The 18552-nt window shown below is 49.5% G+C and overlaps 1 protein-coding gene across 1 annotated transcript in view; it reads left to right on the forward strand.

Moving 5' to 3' along the window:
* The first annotated feature begins 424 nt into the window (after positions 1-424).
* Positions 425-18552, forward strand: part of LOC135201873 (protein PBDC1-like) — a 90031-nt gene continuing 71903 nt past the window's right edge. Inside the window, exon 1 of the mRNA XM_064231177.1 lies at positions 425-509. Within this exon, the coding sequence (XP_064087247.1) occupies positions 443-509 (67 nt within the window). The 5' untranslated portion in view covers positions 425-442. The remainder of the gene's footprint in view (positions 510-18552) is intronic.

An 18552-nucleotide genomic window follows, 5' to 3' on the forward strand; every position in this document is an offset into this window, starting at 1 on the left:
ATGTCCTTAATCTCATCCTTTATGTCTTTGACTAGGGACTCTTTAATGTCCTTAAAGTCCTTAAGGGTTATTTCTATTTGCAGAAGTCTACCTTTAAGCGTCTGGTTCTCTTCCCTGAGTTCTTTGATCTCTGTATCCTTCTGGTCCTGGCACTTACTACAATCTGCACAATACCATTTTATTACATCTACAGCTCTCTGAATCCCAGCATACTGATCATTAGTGATATTGGTGCAATTCGTATGAAACCATTCCCTACATTTGTCGCATTCTAACGCCTTTTGTTGCCTACCTACTTCCCTTCTACACTGTGGGCACGTGTCCCCTGAATTTTGGTGAGGTCTAGCACGGTTATCAACTCCACCTACGCTATCTCGGTTACTCCTAGATCCTGGAGCTCATTTTGCTCATCCCTCTTAATTTTTTGGTAAAGAAGAACTTCATGTTTTGGATGTTTATGTTCGTCTGCAAGAACAGCATCCAATTTAATTCGGAAATCATTTGTTTTGGTAATTATAGATTATCTTAGTTATTAACAATATAGTTGTAATATCTTGATATCATTGGCCATTGTGGTTCAACGTCTATGGAACATATTTCAAGAAATGAAGTGATTAGCTCAGCTGTCAAAGTCATGGGCATTCGAATCCATTCGAACACGAAAAGCAACATCTGAGGAACAACAATAAAACGTGGCCGTAATAAGCTCAGACTTATTTTGTATAGTGTGTTTAAAAGGTCTATGCATTTTATCACGAATCTGTAGACTTTCCGGAATTTCAAGTAAGGTAAGACTAAGTATGTTAATAAGAGCATCTCAACTTTGGTGACACGATAAACTTTTAAAAAAGGTCAAAAGTAACCCAAGTCTTACCCTAGTAGGGTAAACAATCGACTGGACTGACCAACTCACTGACTACCGCGTTTTTGGCCACCCTCCGAAAAAGTACTAGGTATAACACGTCCTGACACCGGAGATGGACATCAGTCACGAGTTGTTGGTGGTGATAGCAGGAGCTCAAGACCTCTAGGGTAAAACACCGCATGGCCTGCAGTAGGCCATGTACGATCAATGCATGCCACCCTCCGAAAAAGTACATTATAACGCGTCCTGACACCGGAGATGGGCATCAGTCGCGACTTGTTGTTGGTGAGAAACGGAGCTAAAGACTTCTGCTCTTCTTTCGAAGTAAGTATTTTCTCCAAAGTTAGAAATTAAGGCCAAATTTTAAGATTTAAACAGAGGGTAGTGAAAAGGGTGGCTACAGTAGTGGAAATCTCACCAAAACGCTTTCGAAATTTTTACTTACGCTTCAATATTTTAGAAGATTGCCGCCATCTCGATGTTTACGGAGTCGCTTGTGTCAACAAACTTCCCATTTCCTGTGATAAATCCGTACACCACTTGTACCCACAGACGCTGGGGCACTTACATCACTACAACCGGAACACGGTCCCTTACCAGGACGTTTTAGGGGAAACATCACAACAGGCCAACCCTCATCACGGTAGACGGGTCTTATTCACTCGATATTTAATTGGTGAAACATGAATACAATTGCAACTCTAAGCATACCATTTAAAAGACTGAAGTTTCGTCAACATATTGTGATATATGAAAGCCCCATACGAACTAAAATAAGCATGTGAGCTCTTCGTAAAATATGTTTTCAAGGCAGTTTTGAAATCCAATATGGCGGCTACGTTTTTCATGGACGGTTCTCATCAGTGACGGCCACCATCTTTCCCCAGCCTTCCCAGCACTCATTTGAACAATGTTAGCGTATGTATGTAACGTTTATTGATCTTACTCAAGATTGCAGTTGTAATCAGCACAATAAAACAACATTTTGTTGCCTATATTAGTGAAAGTATGAAACTTGTTATTCCCGGGGTTATGGTTGGAACTGAATTCATTCTTACCTTGTAATCGGCGGTTTGTTCCGATACGTAATACAAACCCTCGGTCCTTTAACAATAGGAAGTAGCTAGCGGCAGCTGGAACGGTCGTAAGCTTCGAACAAGGGGAGAACGGTAGTTAACTGCTTGTCCGATCGTCGCGCGGGAGGTAAACAAATCACTTTTGCTTTCGGCCGTGTGTGGGAAGGACGTGTTCGTCATCGCTCTGCCCGCTTTGTCGTTTGCTTTGAGTTTGAGTATTTGCCTCTCTTTCTGTATAAATCAGGAGTGACTGTAAGTACTTGTACATTTCTTTATTGATCTTGCAATGAGTGAATTGGAAGAAATGGAGATATCGCCGCGCCCTCCAGTCGCCCGTAGAGTGTGTCCCGGGCTGGAGGGGCGTAGATGTGGAGGGTTTAGATCATTTGTTGACGTGGACCCCCACGAGGTTTGTACTCGTTGTCGGGGGCGAGAGTGCTCCCGCAACGAGCCCTGTGTCACATGTATGAATTGGTCCGAGGCGCAGTGGGTGCTGTACGAGGGCAGGAAGAGACTTAGGCCGCCCAAGAAGTCATCGGAAAGTCCAGTGACTCCTTTGGTAACGGACACTTCGTCCTCTTTCCTGCCCCCCGGCCAGCCCCCACGTTTCGCGCCTTCCCCTGCGGGGGGGGTAGCGGAGTCCTTCTCCTCTCTCGATCCGTCGAGTGTGGATGAGGGCGCCCGCTACCCGGACGTACAGCTGTACTCGGGGTCTTCCGTCCGCTCTGGGGGGGGTGCCTCTTCCCCCAGGCGTGAGGGAACCCCTCTGACTAACCCGACTGTTGCTCCCGCAGGTGTGCCATCAGCGAAGGACGACCTGGGACAGGTGTGGGAGTCGCTGGGACTGCAGGGAGTGCCCAGCATCCATGGGTTGATTCAGCGGTTGGCGGGGTCGGCAGTGGTCACTCATGGTGCGGTGACCACAACTACTACCACAGTAACGACACCAGCATATGAGATGCCACCCGCCATCTGGTGTATTACGGCCTCATATAATGTCGGTGAACACCCACGGCGGCTATACCCAAAAACCCATTACTGCCGTGCCAAAGAGGACGGTGCCACCACCACCTGGATTTTTTCCTTTGCCGACCCCGGACTTCCGCTGCCCAAAGAGTACCCCCCTGGACCTGCCGCCAGTGCCACGGATGACGGTAACTGCCGACAGGACGCCTGGCTCTCCCGTGGTACCTGCCGTGCCTGCCGTACCTGTTGCCGTCCCAGCTACTCTTTGCTTTTCAGTTGTTCCGACACGGCATACAAACCTTCGGTCCTTTTACAATAGGAAGGTACTAGCGGCAGCTGGATAGGTCGTAAGCTTTCGAACAAGGGGTTCGGTAGTTAACTGCTTGTCCGACAGGCGCGCGCGCGCGACTGGGAGGTAAACAAATCACTTTTGCTTTCGGCCTCACAGCGAGTGGACGTGTGTGTTCGACGCTCTCTGCCCGCTTCTCGTCGTTTGCTTTCTTGAGTATATGGTTGTGTTTGTGTATGAAAGAATTCATTGTAAGTACAATCATTTCTCTCTTTTCATATTAATTGAACTGCAATTAATTAATGATGGAATCTCCTCGCCTCGCTACCCCACGGAGACTATGCCCGGGTACCGAAGGGCGTAAATGCGGGAAGTTCCGCTCTTTCCCGGAGATAGACCCTCATATTTGTGTGCTCGGTGTCGGGGGCGCGAATGCTCCCGAGCCGAGCCTTGTAATGTGTTTATTAATTGGTCGGAGGCGCAGTGGATTTTGTATGAGGGCAGGAGGAAGCGAAGGCCTGCAAAGGAGTCGTCGGAAAGCTCTCCCGCGACTCCTTTGTTGACGGACACTTCGTCTTCTTTCCGGCCGGCCGCCCGCTCAACTTCCACGTCTCGCGCCTTCCCCTTCGGGGGGGGTTTCTAGGTCCTTCTCCTCTCCTGACTTGTCGAGTGTGGAGGAGGGCGCTAGATACCCTGACGTCGAGTTGTACTCTGGGTCCTCTATCCGTTCGTCTTCGCGCGAACGGGTAGAGGATCCCCCTAATCACCCGACTTTTGCCTCCTCAGGTGCGGTTGCCGCGAAGGATGACCTCGGACAGGTGTGGGCATCGTTGGGGCTGCAGGGCGTGCCGAGTGTCCAGGGGCTGCTCTACCATCTCGCTGGCTCCGTGGCGGTCACCCATGCAACGGTCACGACCACCACCACGACCATTACAACACCCGGCTACGCTTCACCTCCTCACCTGGTGTACACCCAGCACGCGGTCTCTGTGACACCCACTACATCGGTGCAGGGGCCAGTCGCCGTAACTCGGGGGAGTGTGATGCCGCCGCCTGTGTTTGCCGTGCTGCCGCGACCGGACTTCGTGTGCCCGAAGAGCTCGCCCCTGGACCTCCCACCGGTACCTAGGATGTCTGTGCCGCTGGTCCGCCCATCTAGACCGCCTACACAGTCTGCCGTACCCTGCCGTACCTGCCCCAGCTGCTGTCCACGGACGTGACGTGGACCACTGCTGCCGTTCCTGTACCTGCTCCTGCGGTTTTCTGCCGTTCCTGTGATGCCTGCACCTGCTGATGTTGTTCCTGTTCCTGGCGCCGCTGCTCCCGATGCTGATCTGTTCGGACAGGTGCGTCCGCGGGCCCTGTTGCTTCGGCAACAGCAGCCCCGGCTCCGCTCTGGAATGACAGATCTGACGTCGGTCCTGAGAAGGTTGACGAAGAAGAAGAAGAAGAGGAGGAAGGTGTCGTCGTCGTCTTCATCGTCTTCTTCGTCTTCGTCGTCGTCTGCCGCCTCTTCCCCTTCGTCTTCTAAGGCTCCCCTGCCGAAGAAGCAAGAAGGTCGCCTCCCCCCCCCTAAGAATGTCCTCATTCGGGAACTTCTAAGGGCCCGTCTCGCTCTGTGAGACGGGGGGTTCTTCCGCTGGTCACCCAGCTCCTTCGGGGGCAGGACCCGTCTCTTCTTCCGCAAGGAAGAAGACTACGGGGAGGACCAGAGGAGTGCCGGCTAACACCGGCACTCCTCACCTGCTGTCAGTGGTTCCGGCCACAGCAGCAGGGTCCGTCTCGGCCTCTCGTTCGCGAGAGGTACCGAGTGTACGGTCGCTTACCAGCGACCGTGCAGCCAGGAACCAGACCTCTGAGTTCGCTCAGCGTCAGGTTCACTGGCACGGAGCGGAAGACTGGTGACAGCCGCTCACGCGACTCTCACCAGACCAGCTCTCGCTCTCGCGGCGAGCAGCTGGCTACCCGGGCGGACGTGACGGTCCATGACCGGCCACGGGCTGAGGCGGGGAAGAGGTCCCCCCCGTTCGCTTCGCCTCACCAGCCACGGCTGGTACCAGCGAACTGACGCACCGTGAGGATACGCACCGATCTCACCGTGACAGTGGAGCTCGCCGGTCGCCTGACCGTCACTCTCACAGAGAGCGATCGGGTACGGCGACCAGGCACCAGCTCCTCTGACACACGAGCCGGGAGCCGCTGTTCTCGGTCCAGCCGTTCTCCACAGCGAGACGGCTCGACTAGGTCTGCAGCTCGATCGCCACGCGGGGTTGGCGATCGCCTGCAGTCTTCCAAGCCCGCTGGTTCTGCAGCGAGCGAGGAGGGAGCGTCAGGTCTGCCTCTTCCATATCCTTCAACCTCCTCGGATTACACCGGGAGGGGCGAGGTATTGAGGAGTGATCGTGAGGGGTGCACCCCTCCCCTCAGGATCCACCACGGCGTCGTACGTACCAGGCACGGTTCTCGGACCAGCCAGGTCGTACGCACAGGTGGTTGGAGCAGACCGAGAGGGGTCTGTCGCTGTTCCTCTCCTTGAGGGAGGAGGGTCTCGGGAGTTGCCCCTGTTGAGGGACTGGACGGTCCGACTCCGCAGGAAGCAGTCACTCCTGAGATCCAGAGGAACTTTGCGAGGTTATTGCGCTGATTCGTCAGCACAACGACCTCACGGAAGGATCGCTGCTCCCACCATCCGAGCCCACGTCCTGGCTCGAGTCGTTCTGGGGCCCGAAGAGGGAACCCAGACCGACGGTGGGTTTGCCGCGTTCTGAGCTGCCGGGACTCAGTGCTGGACCAGGTTGAATCACTTGTCTCCGGACAAGACGGCTCGCTCAAGTCTGGCAGGTCGAGCAAGCTGCTTCCACCTCCTCTGCTGCGACAGCGGCGTTTTTTACGTGCCATCTGAAGACCCGATGCCGCCCAAACAGGTGAACCCGGAGTTAGCCAGGCTGACTTCGGGTGTGTCTCTGCAGCAGCTCCTGTCCGAGAACCTGTGGTTTCATACATTCAACTTACCTGTCAGATATATACAATAGCTATCGGACTCCGTCGTCCCCGACCAGAAAAGTTCGAATTTCGCTCGGCACAACGCTACAGTAGGTCAGGTGATTTCCTTTTTTTACCTGCCTGCCGCCTGGGTGGCAGGACTAGAACTATCCCCGTTTTCTAATCAGATTCTCTCTGTCGCTGGGAAGGTAAACATGTTTTTACTTTCCCTCCTGATTTGATTTTCGTGTTTCATCGCCATCGCTCTTCTGGGCCGACTTTTACAGGGAAGTACTGGATCGGTGGTTTGGCATACGTTTTTTAATAACCTTTCAATAACTTTTATTGAATTAACTTCGAAAGTTTCAAAGAATAGAGGATGTGTAACTACCGAAGTTTTTCGGTAGACAATTACATAGTTTGCAAGAAAGGGAAATATAAATATTTATTCATTGACAAAGTGTAATAAATGTTAGAATTTGATTGAGGAAATAAGGTAACTTCCTATTTGAGGAAGTCAGAAAAACATAGAACTAGATATGCTTTCTTTAGAAGCTTTAATAGCCCTCGTTCTGACAAGCAGTTAGAATTTTAACAGTACTAGTAGTGTTGTTTCCTCATCACCTTCTTACTTCACAGAAACTACAAATTCATTTGCAATTTGAAGATAAAGGAATGTAGCTCAAAGATACGAGCTATTATAAGGTAAGAATGATTATAGTGTTCCCCATTGCAATAGAGGGTGCGTCTGATCGGCTCTGTCTCGCTCCCAGGCCAGACCTCTTCCAAGCTCACAGGCCCAGAGGAGAAGAAGTGCGAAAGCCGTACGGAGGTTATGGAGAACCCCCACCGATCAGGCGTCCCCTCGGCAGGTTCTGTAGAACGTCCAGACTGCCAGGGATAGCCATTGGAAAGGCATCCTAATTCAATGTGTTCCCCTTATTATTATCGTCTTGACGAATAAGGAGAAGAAACATTCAACGGCGTAGATTAAATGAAGATGCAAGATAATCTCGTCTGGCTATCGGAACCTCAGAAGAGACGAAGAAAGGAAGACATCATTCGATAACAGTTAAGGTAGAGGCATTGCCCTATCCGGGTTCGTCCCCCCGTACGGTTGGACGGGGGGGGGAGCTCTATCCCATGGGGGTTTGAAATAGTTATTTCAATAAATTCCTCATCGTACATGTATATGAAAATATATCTATTCTGAGAAGAACGAATTAGATATTAAAGAATATTTGTTGATCGAATGAATTATATGGATCTCGTTTAGTGAGTACACATATATATATAACTTTTAAGCTTCTAGCTCCTTGGGCATGAAGCTCCGGTAACGAGGCGCAATGCGCCTAAAGCGTCTGAAACAAGGCGCAAATGCGCCTGAAAACAAGGCGCAAAGCACCTGAAGGGGCCTGAATATAGGCGCAAGCGCCTGAAGCACTATGAACCAGGATCTTCATCGGAAATGGAAGTTCCTTCTCATTCAGAAGAAAGGGAGGGCTATGTCGAAATGGAAGTATTGTCGAATTCTAAGCAAGAACAAATGTACAAGAGATCGGAACCTTCCGCACACAGAACCTTCCGCACAAGCGCAACCTTCCAGAAGGCGGAAGATTCCAGTTTCGAATAACCTTCCAGACGTACAGAACTTTCCAGGCGAGGATCGCCTTTCAGCTCGGAACTTTCCAACAAGAAAACTTTCCAAGGGCGATACGTCTGCTAGGATCCAGGAGTGTTCCGATCACGATACTCCTCCCAGGCGCCAGGAGTATTCGGAACGCGATACTCCTGCCAAGCACCAGGAGTATTCCGACGAGCACGATACTCCTCCCAGGCGCCAGGAGTATTCGGAACGTTGATACTACCAGGCGCCAGGAGTATTCCGATCACGCTACCTCCTCCTAGGAGCGCGATATCCGCCAGGCACCGGAGTATTCCGAGGCAGGAGTATTCCGATCGCGATACTCCTCCCAGGCTCCAGGAGTATTGGAGCGCGATACTCCTGCCAGGCAGAGTATTCCGAGGAAGGAGTATTCCGATCGATACCTCCTCCAGCGCCAGGAGTCGAGCGCGACTCCTGCCAGGGCCAGGAGTATTCCGAGGACGAATATTCCGATCGCGATACTCCTCCCAGGCGCCAGGAGTATTCTAGGCAAGATACTCCTGCTTAGCGCCAGGATTTCTCCTACAAGAAGAGCCTGACAACCGCCAAGAGTCCTCCAGGCGAAAGGGGAAAGACATTCGAGGCTTCTCCTGATAGGGACGGGAGTTGTCGCACAGGCGGCCGTTGCCCTTGTCAGGATCGTCTGAATGCAATAAAGGCAAGAGCAAGCTCGGCTTTTTCCAGGCAGGGACTCAAGATGTAGCACAGGCTGCCGTAGCCCTTGTCAGGTTACAGTCGGTACTGCTAAAAGCCCTTCACCTTTCGAAAGGAAGCGCTCTCCTCCGGTTGCTCAATCTTGTCCCAACTTGAGGAATGGAAGATAGAGCAGAATTGTGAGAATTAGTTCAGTATTAGTAGAGGATATTAAAATCATCCTCCTTCTAAAAAATAATGCAACCAACCATTTACAGAAAGAGGGGCAATCGTTTGGAAGTTGAACAAGATTCGTACGAGCTCTCATTCATTGATTAGAGGCTCTTCCAGATAAGAAAGGCGTAAAATACGGACTTGTCTCCAAGATAATAAAAGCTGAAGAGATTCTCTTCGATCCTCGGTTGTCATTTGCGATCTCTTTTGACTAATACTCATTCGGGATTATTGACGAAATGAACGAAGAGAGTAAGTTTTTCCATTCTTTCTCTGCATGTCGGAAAGGAAGAGTGTCGTAGAAGGCTTGCTGTATACGACTACTGAATGACAAGTCATATACGCATACCATACGTTGCCTTTCTGGTTCGCTACGGAATTACTCTAATCCTTACAGGATTTTCTTAGTAAGGACTTCGCTTAAAAGGTTTGTTACGGACAATACCTACTCAAACTTCGATATTTAACAAAGGTTGTTTTGGCTTAAATTTGCATTATTGAGAGCTTTCTTAAACTCGAGGAAGAATTTTATTATATCCATTCATTGAAGGGAGTAACTGGCAACTCAGAATGAATGCAGCCAGGCAGTGAACGAGACGGCTGTAATTGTGAGCCAATCTAGTACCATCCGGTTCTCGGGCATGAACGGTTGGTTACATCTTTCTCTCCTAAGGGATCGAATGCTTCACGGTATATTCCCCCTACAATCAGGGGACTTAAGCACGATTGAGGGGATTTTTTAGGCAAACATGAATAACATCGTATTCGTTTTGCTAAGGATATCTCTCTGCCTCGGCGAGGAAAGAATGTAGTAGGAAATTCACCTTAAGATAACGATACGGTTAAGCCTTATGCACACACCGTGGTTAATTACAGCGTTCCTACTATCCTTACAAGAGTTTCCTAGATGAATGCTGTTTACCACAATGTGACGGTATTATAAAGGATTTTAATTCGGCAGAGCACGATTTAACATTTATTGGAAAGAGTTGTCAGACCCTGCGGAAAGTATTCACAGATCTCTTCGCAAGGCAGAAGATGAACGAGCTTCTTATAGATTGCTTCCTTTTCCTCGAAACAAGAAAGGTAGCAAGATACGCCATCTTTAATTTAAATAGGGGAATAAACTTTAGTCTTTTTTCCCCTAGTTATATATATTCTTAAGACATATTAAAATAAATGGGCGTCAAAGGAAGAAGATGAATGCATCATTTTGGCAATAGAAAAGTTGGATTCACAGAGGTCACGTTCTTCTTTCAGCATGTGTCGGAAGGTTTTTCTAAGAGAGTAGAGATTTTATCGGAATCTATTATAAAAATATTGGAACCTGAAAAAACCTATTCACTCTGAGTCTGTCTGCGTGCAGACTGACCAGAAGTTAAATATGAATGAGAGGATTTTTCAAGGGAAGCTTGATAATTCCTTTAAATATGTTAAAGACATAGAGTGGCTGCAGATCGTGCTAGATAGAAAGGGGAAACTGTCCTCTTCCGATACCTCTGTGAACCACATAATGGTTTTCTTCCCTTTAAGAGGGAAGAATCACCTTGGTATGTTATGCTATCAATGAACACAGTAAAAATATATACTCTGTCTAGACAAAGAGTATTAGAGATAGTAGAGAATTAAGATCTTCGGGATCTTATACAATACCTCTATACGATAAGAGTAAGAGATCTTATACTTAGAATGGGATCCTAATTTGGGCCTCAGATTCCGTGTTCCGACAAGATGGAACTGCTCCTAATCAAATGTTTCTCTTGGTCCTAAACGATCAAAAGGACAAGTGAAATTTTGGGCTTTAGAATCTGGAATCAAAGTCTATGAAGACTCGGCAATGGGTTCTGGCCAGCATAGTATGTTTGGCAAAAGAACTAAAGCCTTTTATTCCTGGATCAACGCTTTCAGATAAAGGTTTCGTGGTCCGGGTAATGTAGTGACATTGTCATCTACAGAAGAAGACCAAGGTTTAAACGTTTAATGACAGCGTCTTTGGAACGCGAGGAGAGCTCAAACTACTTCCCAAAAGGTTCAGAGAGATACATTCAAGGAGCTAGAAATCAGGAGTCCTACAATTTCAGCTCAGAATCTCTTTAAAATTCCAAGCTCCTTTCCCTTCCTTCGGGCAAGGATAGGGAAGCTTCTGCAACGAGAAAACTCATCAACATGTAGGAGGAGAACTCGTTAGCAACGGAAGTATGCAATAAGGATCCTCCTCGGAGGAAGACTTGTCTCTCGGACTTTTGAGATTTCCTATCGTCTACTAGATGTAGCTGACTAAATTTTGATGAATGTGCAGGAGCAATTAGCGTCTTTGGTAGGAGTACTTTCTAAAGAGCCTACTCGTAATAAGGATGACAGGCTTCCGATTACGAGATCCAAATACCGATCTTCGGTCGGACGCGACGAACCCTACAGGGGAGTTGTCGCACAAGCGGCCATCTCTGGGGGGAGCGATGCGTTAGGCAGGCGAGACGTGGGAAAGGAAGTAACTCCTGCCAAGCGTCTGGCGCCAACTAGGAGCCAGGCGCCAAGTAGGCGCAAAGAGCCTGGCTTTACTGTAGATCGTTCTAGGCCCAGATCTTCATCCAAGCAACAAGAGCCAACTGGAGAAGAGAGAACTCATGATAGGAGTATAGCGCCCGCTAAGCGCAATATACGTGCCATTCGAAAGGCGCATTCCATGAGCGATACTCCTACCAAGCCACAGGAGTATTCGGAACTAGATGCGCCTTCCATAGGTCAGGAGTATTCGGAAAGAGATACTCCTGCTAGGCGCCTTGAGTACTCTGACCTCGATACTCCTCCCAGGAGCCAGGAGTATTCTAGACTTTTTACTCCTACCAAGCGCCAGGAGTATTCTGAGCTTAATACTCCTAACAGGCGCCAGGAGTATTTGGAGCGAGATGCGCCTTCCATAGGTCAGGAGTATTCGGGAAGAGATACTCCTGCCAGGCGCCTTGAGTACTCTGACCTCGATACTCCTCCCAGGAGCCAGGAGTATTCTAGACTTTTTACTCCTACCAGGCGCCAGGAGTATTCGAAGCGCGATGTGCCTACCAAGCGCCAGGAGTATTCTGAGCTTAATACTCCTAACAGGCGCTAGGAGTATTTGGAGCGAGATGCGCCTTCCAGACGGCAGGAGTATTCGAAGAGTTTTTGTACATGAACTTCCCTGACAGATATATACTTAGCTATAGTCTCCGACGTTCCCGACAGAATTTCAAATCTCGCGGCACACGCGACAGGTAGGTCAGGTGGTCTACCTTACCCGCCGCTGGGTGGCGGATGTACGAACCACTCCCGTAAGCTTGTTAGATTTTTCTCTGTCGCGGGAACGATAACAACTGTTGTCGGTGTTCCTCTCGATAGTTTTTCGATTCTCGCTTGCCTGGAGTTAATTTGGACTTCTTTTGGTGACGTATTCGCTTTGTTTGGCTTGGCATACGCTGATTGTGGACCGGTTTGATTTTGAGTTTGATTTTCTTTAACGATGTCTGATCTAGAATCGGTAGTTAAAACTTCGGTTTTGTTTAGGGTTTGCGTGAATGAAGGATGTAAGGTGAGGTTGCCGAAAGCTTCGGTAGACCCCACGGCTTTGCATGAAATGCAGAATGAATGAATGTGCTTTTGCTAACCCTTGTAATGAATGTAAGGGATTGAATGAAGAAGAATATAAGGCTCTCTCTTCTTATGTGAGGAAGTTGGAACGTGATAGAGTGCGTAAGGCTCCTCTAGAAGTTCTAGCAGATCTAGAATGAGTGAGTTGGATGTGGATCCTAATAGTACTAACGTAGAATTAGAACCTTCTTCCCAATTGGCAGCCCCGGCTCCCCGCACCGAAGCCGAAGATTCGCCTTCGGAGGCGGCAGCTCTGAAAGCCAAGAATCGTTCTATGGATCAGAAGATTCGTCAGTTGGAAGGTAAGGAGAGTGTTAGTGATCAGTGCAGTGTCCCCAGTGTTGTGGAGGGTGCGTCTGACCGGCTCCTTAGTGCCTCTAGGCCTAGACCTCTTCCAGACTCCCAGTTCCAGTGGAGTAGGAAAGTCGAAAGCCGCAGGAGGGCTAGGGAGAGCCCCCACCGGTCAGGCGTCCCCTCGGCAGATCCTGAAGTACGCTCCAGGCTGCCTCGGATCGCTACAAGAAGGAGCTCCTACGCCAATGCTTCTCCTCTTCGTCGTCTCCCTCTCCGAAGAGAGGTTGGAACTCCCCGGATGCGTCGCGCCCGTTGAAGAGGGCTTGGAAGGCTCCCTGCAGTCCTTTGGCTTCTAGTCCGGAGGTTTTCCCGGAAGAATCGTCGGTGGAGGCGAAGAAACCCAAGAAATCCTGTGATCGTTCTTCTTCTCGCGCTCCGCGCCTCGGCGCCTGCTTCCGAGGAAGAACTAGAAGATTCTCCTACGAGAGTACTCGCGGACTTCAAGCTCAGATCACGGCGCTAGCAGACTCTCTAGCAGTTAGATCACGTAGGAAGAAGGACGTTTTCTCTTCCGATCAAGAGATCTAGGCGCCGCTCTTCAGAGGATCGTTCTCCTTCATATGGGGAGGTTTCGTATGAAGGTGGGGGCTCGCGTGAGCGCCCTCGCTCGAGTGAGCGCCCTCGCTCGCGTGAGCGCCTCGCTCGCCTGGCTCTCTTTCGATTTCAAGACGCCAAACATCGGTAGGACGCTCTATGGAGAAAGAAGTTTTTTCTCCAGATTGGATTCCCGCTTCCGGTAAGCGCACTGCACCTGCTCATCACGCGATTTCTTCAACTCCCTCGCGTGAAACTTCTCCTCAGCAGCCTCAAGATTCTAGAAGGCGCCCTTATACAAGTAGGCGTTCTTCTTCCAAGATGTCACTCTCCTCGAGTGTCGGATCGTGACTTCTCTCCTGACAGGCATCTAGAGTCTGGTAGGAGTCGTGTGCATGATAGACGGCCTACTGTTAGCCGCTCCCCGCAAGGTAGGCGCCAAGAGCCTACTGCACATAGATCTCCTAGTAGGCGCTCGCCTCTTTTAAGGCGTCATACTCCTGATTATTCTCCTAGGAGCAGACAACAAGAGTCTTTCAAGCGCCCTTCTCCGTGTAGGCGCTCTCCCGCTTCTAGGCGCACTTCTCCTGACCGTTTGTCTCTTGGTAGGCACCAGGAATCCCGGAAGCGCCCTTCTCCAAGTAGGCGCTCGTTAGTTTTGAAGCGCCCTTCTCCTGAAATGTTACCATCTTGTTAGACGTCAAGAGTCTCGCAAGCAGCCTTCTCCTAGTAGGCGCATTTCGCCTTCCAGTCGGACTTCCGTTGATCGTACGCAACTGGACAGGTATGGAGAGCCGCGCAAGCGCTCTGCTCTCGATAGGCGCTCTTCTCCTGGCAGCCGCTCGCCTCAGGATAGGCGCATAGAGTATAGTAGCGCTCGCCTCCTCGTAAGCGCCCTGTGATGTTTCCGAGGATTCTCGGAGTAGGAGCCCTACCTCTCCTTCGGCTGAGATTCCGTATACCTCGAAGAGGGAGTCTCATCGTAGACTTCCGAGATCTTCTCATCGTTCTCCAGTGGATGTGAACTCTTCTAAGAGAGGGCGTTCTCCAACCTCTCGCTCAACTCCTGCTAGGATCCCTTCGTCACATAAGGATCTTCCGCGCTCGCCTCGAGAAGACGTCCTAGAAGGTTCGGATGAGGAACCGAACACTTCTGCTGCTGTCTCTTCTTACAAGAAGCTTACAGAGCTACTTTTACAAGTTTTTGGGGATTTCCCTTACGCCTACGGCTCCTCCTTCTCCTCACTCACTTTTTTCAAACGGCGAAGACAGCGAAGAGTTCTTCTTGTGTGAGGATGAAGCCAACTCTTTCTATGAAGAAGGCACTGAGGAGTTTTTGGTTCCTGGATGGCTTCCAAAGAAGAAGCGGGGAAAACGATGTTCGCTTTTCCTCCTTCGAAGTTATCAGGACGCGCTGGTTTCTGGTACGAAACAGGAGAGCCCTTAGGATTGGGTCTACCGTCTTCGGCTGATTCGGATTTTTCGGCACTGGTAGATTCGACAAGGAGAACTGCCCTTAACTCTGCTAAGACGACTTGGGCAATGAATGAATTGGATCATTTGCTCAAAGGTATGTTTAGAGTGCTAGAAGTATTTAACTTCCTGATTGGTCGTTGGGAGTCCTAGCCAAGAAAATTGAAGTGCCAGAGTCAATTTCGCCAGAAGATCTTATGTGTGTTTTGTCTTGTATGGACAAGTCGGTAAGAGACGGAGCGAGTGAAATCGCCTCCCTTTATGGGGCCGGGATCGTGAAGAAGAGGTCGGTTTATTGTTCCTTCTTAACGAAGTCGGTCTCCCATGCTCAGAGGTCTTCTTTGCTGTTTGCTCCTCTGTCTACTCAGTTGTTCCCGAAACATCGAGTGCAGGACATTTCGAGGTCACTTTCGGCCAAAGCCACCCAGGACCTTTTGGCACAGTCGGCAAGAAAACCTCGCCCTTCCTTCCCTACTAAGGCTAAGAAGAAGGAAAAAGGCAAGTGTTCGAGAACCCTTTCGAGGGGCATCTTCATCAAGAAACTCTCACGTTTAGAGGTCTTAGACCTTCAAGAAGGGGTAAGACTTTTGCCAAGTCTGTTAAGGCCCCCAAATAACTTGCAAGTCCTTCAATCAACGGTGGGCGCCAGACTCTTAGAGTTTGCAGAAGTCTGGGCCCAAAAAGGGGCGGATCCTTGACCCTTTCTATTTTGAGGAGAGGTTACCTCATCCCTTTCGTCGAAAGACCTCCCTTGACGGCCATCCCAAGGGAACTGACGGCAGGTACAGAGACCCCAGCATGAATCAAGCTCTCCATCTAGCAGTAGATCAGATGCTGGAGAAGGGGGCTATCGAACTAGTGACAGACCATCATTCTTCGGGCTTCTACACGCCTTTTCCTAGTTCCGAAGTCCTCAGGGGGATGGAGACCGGTGTTGGATGTAAGCGCCCTGAACTTCTTCGTAGAAAAGAAGAAGTTCACGATGGAAACGCCTTCATCAGTGCTGGCAGCACTTCGTCCAGGGGACTGGATGGTTTCCTTGGATTTACAGGACGCTTACTTCCACGTACCGATCCATCCTTCCGCGAGGAAGTTTCTCAGATTCATGATGGGGGGGAAAATTTTTCAGTTCAGGGCTCTGTTGCTCGGCCTCTCGACGGCCCCTCAAGTGTTCACGGGGATTTGAGGAATGTGGCTCAATGGCTTCATTTGAAAGGGGTGAGGATATCCATGTACCTCGACGATTGGCTAATAAGGGCCAATTCAGAAGATCGTTGTTTGAAGGACTTACAAGTAACTTAGAATTGACGAAGGCTTTGGGACTTCTCGTCAATTTCAAGAAGTCATCACTAATTCCCGAGCAAGAGTGTGTGTATCTCGGGATGACAGATGAACTCTCTGAGTTTTCGGGCTTTTCCCTCGCAGGAAAGGATAGCCCCGAGGATTCGAGAGAGTAACAACCTTCTTAGGGAAAGAAGTATGCACAGTGAGGGAGTGGATGAGTCTGCTGGGACGCTCTCCTCTCTGGAGCAATTCGTTTCCCTAGGAAGGTTGCACCTGAGACCACTCCAATTCTTTCTTCATCGGAATTGGAGTCGTCGTTTCTCAGGATTTGACGTTCTCCCTGTCGTTATCCCAGGACATCAAGAAACATCTCTTATGGTGGACAGATCCCAACCTCTTTGCGAAGGGACTGTCTCTTCAATCACAGACCCCCACCTGGTGTTGTTCTCCGACGCGTCGGACATGGGGTGGGTGCAACTCTGGAACCAGCGAAGTGTCAGGTACCTGGGTGGGGGACCAGGTAGCCTGGCACATCAACAGAAAGGAGTTGATGGCTGTGTGGTTGGCTCTGAAGGCTTTCGAGCCCAAAGTCAGAAGATCGGTAGTGCAGGTCAACGCAGACAACACTACAGCTCTGGCATACATCAGGAAACAGGGGGGGACGCATTCCTTCTCCCTGTACGAGACAGCAAGAGACCTTCTTCTGTGGGCAGAAGAAAGAGGAATCAAGCTTCTCACCAGGTTCGTGCAGGGAGAAAGGAATGTAAGAGCAGATCTCCTCAGCAGGAAAGATCAGGTCCTTCCCACAGAGTGGACCCTTCATCTGGATGTATGCCAGAGCCTGTGGAAGTATGGGGCAGGCCACACATAGACCTCTTTGCCACGTCAAAGAACAAGAGGCTGGATCCTTACTGCTCTCCGATATCAGATCCAGAGGCGAGTAGCAATAGATGCTCTTCTTCTAGACTGGAAACGGGACTCGACGTCTACGCGTTTCCCCCCTTCAAGATCCTGGGGCTAACCATCAAGAAGTTCGTAGAGTCCGATTCAACGAGAAGACCTTAATCGCTCCCTTTTGGCCAGCCCAAGAAATGGTTCACAGAGGTACTGGAATGGTTGGTGGACCTTCCAAGATCGCTCCCGCTAAGGAGCGATCTACTCAGACAACCCCACTTCGACAGGTACCACAAAAATCTCCTCGCTCTCAGTCTGACTGGTTTCAGACTGTCCAAAGTTTGGTCAGAGCGAAAGGCTTTTCAGCAACAGCTGCTAAAGCAATCGCAAGAGCGAGGGAGACCTTCCACCTTGCGGTGTATACCAGTCAAAGTGGGATGTCTTCAGACGTTGGTGCAAGAGGAAGAACATTTCCTCTTCCAGTACCTCTGTGACCCAAATGCGGATTTCCTTATTTTTCCTCAAAGAAGAATGTCATCTGGTTGTGCAACTATTAAGGGATACCGCAGTATGTTGGCGGCGGTATTTCGGCATAGAGGCTTAAATATATCCGAGATAAAAGGACCTGATGATCTTATTAGATCATTTGAAACCATTAAGCGTCCTCATGTAGTACCGAACTGGAATCTAGACGTAGTCCTACAATTCCTTGGATCGTTCTAGATTCGAACCCTCCTGGCTTAGCCTCTTTCAAGGATTTGACGAAGAAGGCTATCTTCCTTTTGGCCCTAGCTACAGCTAAGAGAGTGAGTGAGCTCCAAGCTATTGAGGGCAATGTAGGGTTTAAGGAAGATTCTATGGTGTGTTCATTTCTTCCAAGTTTCCTGCAAAGAATGAAAACCCATCACGCCCTTGGCCCAGGAGCTTTGAAGTTCGTAGTTTATCTTTTCTAGTAGGGGAAGAGCCTGAAAGAACTCTTTGCCCTATGAGAATTATGAAGTATTTCCTTAAGAGGAAGGAACAACTTAAGGCTAATCAAGATGTGCTTTGGTGCTCCGTAAAGGACCCCACTCGGCCCATGTCGAAGAATGCTCTTTCCTTTTTTCTGAGAAGCCTTATTACAGAGGCACATGTTGCCTGTAAGGAAGATCATTTTAGACTACTGAAAGTGAAAGCTCACGAGGTGAGAGCCATCGCAACTTCGCTTGCATTCAGAAAAAATATGTCTGTGCGGAACTTGATGGAGGCGACTTTTTTGGAGATGCCAATCGGTTTTCGCAAAACCACTACTACGTGATGTAAAAAATCACATATGATAAATGCTTCGCCTTGGGTCCTGTCGTATCGGCGGATTCGGTGCTGGGGCAGGGAGCTGAAACTTATCCTGTGTAAATTTTTTATATGTTACCCTATATTTTATATTGTTGTTTTTGGTTGTCTGAAAGAGGTTGCAGGAGGCACCTCTTTTTGTCTTAATATAACCCTTTGTATTTTGGTTAGGTGGTCTGGTGGGTTTGGCTCCTTGCAGAGGTAGTGGTAAGGATCTGTTAGGTAAGCGGACAAGGTCCCTCTAACAGCATCCGACTTGGATTCTACCACAATAGGGGATCACATATCCCAGTGGTAGATCCGAGAGTCTTTCAGCATCAGGTCACGTCCTAGCTGTAGCTCTCCAGGCAAT

Source organism: Macrobrachium nipponense, chromosome 23 (assembly GCF_015104395.2).
Source record: "Macrobrachium nipponense isolate FS-2020 chromosome 23, ASM1510439v2, whole genome shotgun sequence".
Taxonomy (NCBI): domain Eukaryota; kingdom Metazoa; phylum Arthropoda; class Malacostraca; order Decapoda; family Palaemonidae; genus Macrobrachium; species Macrobrachium nipponense.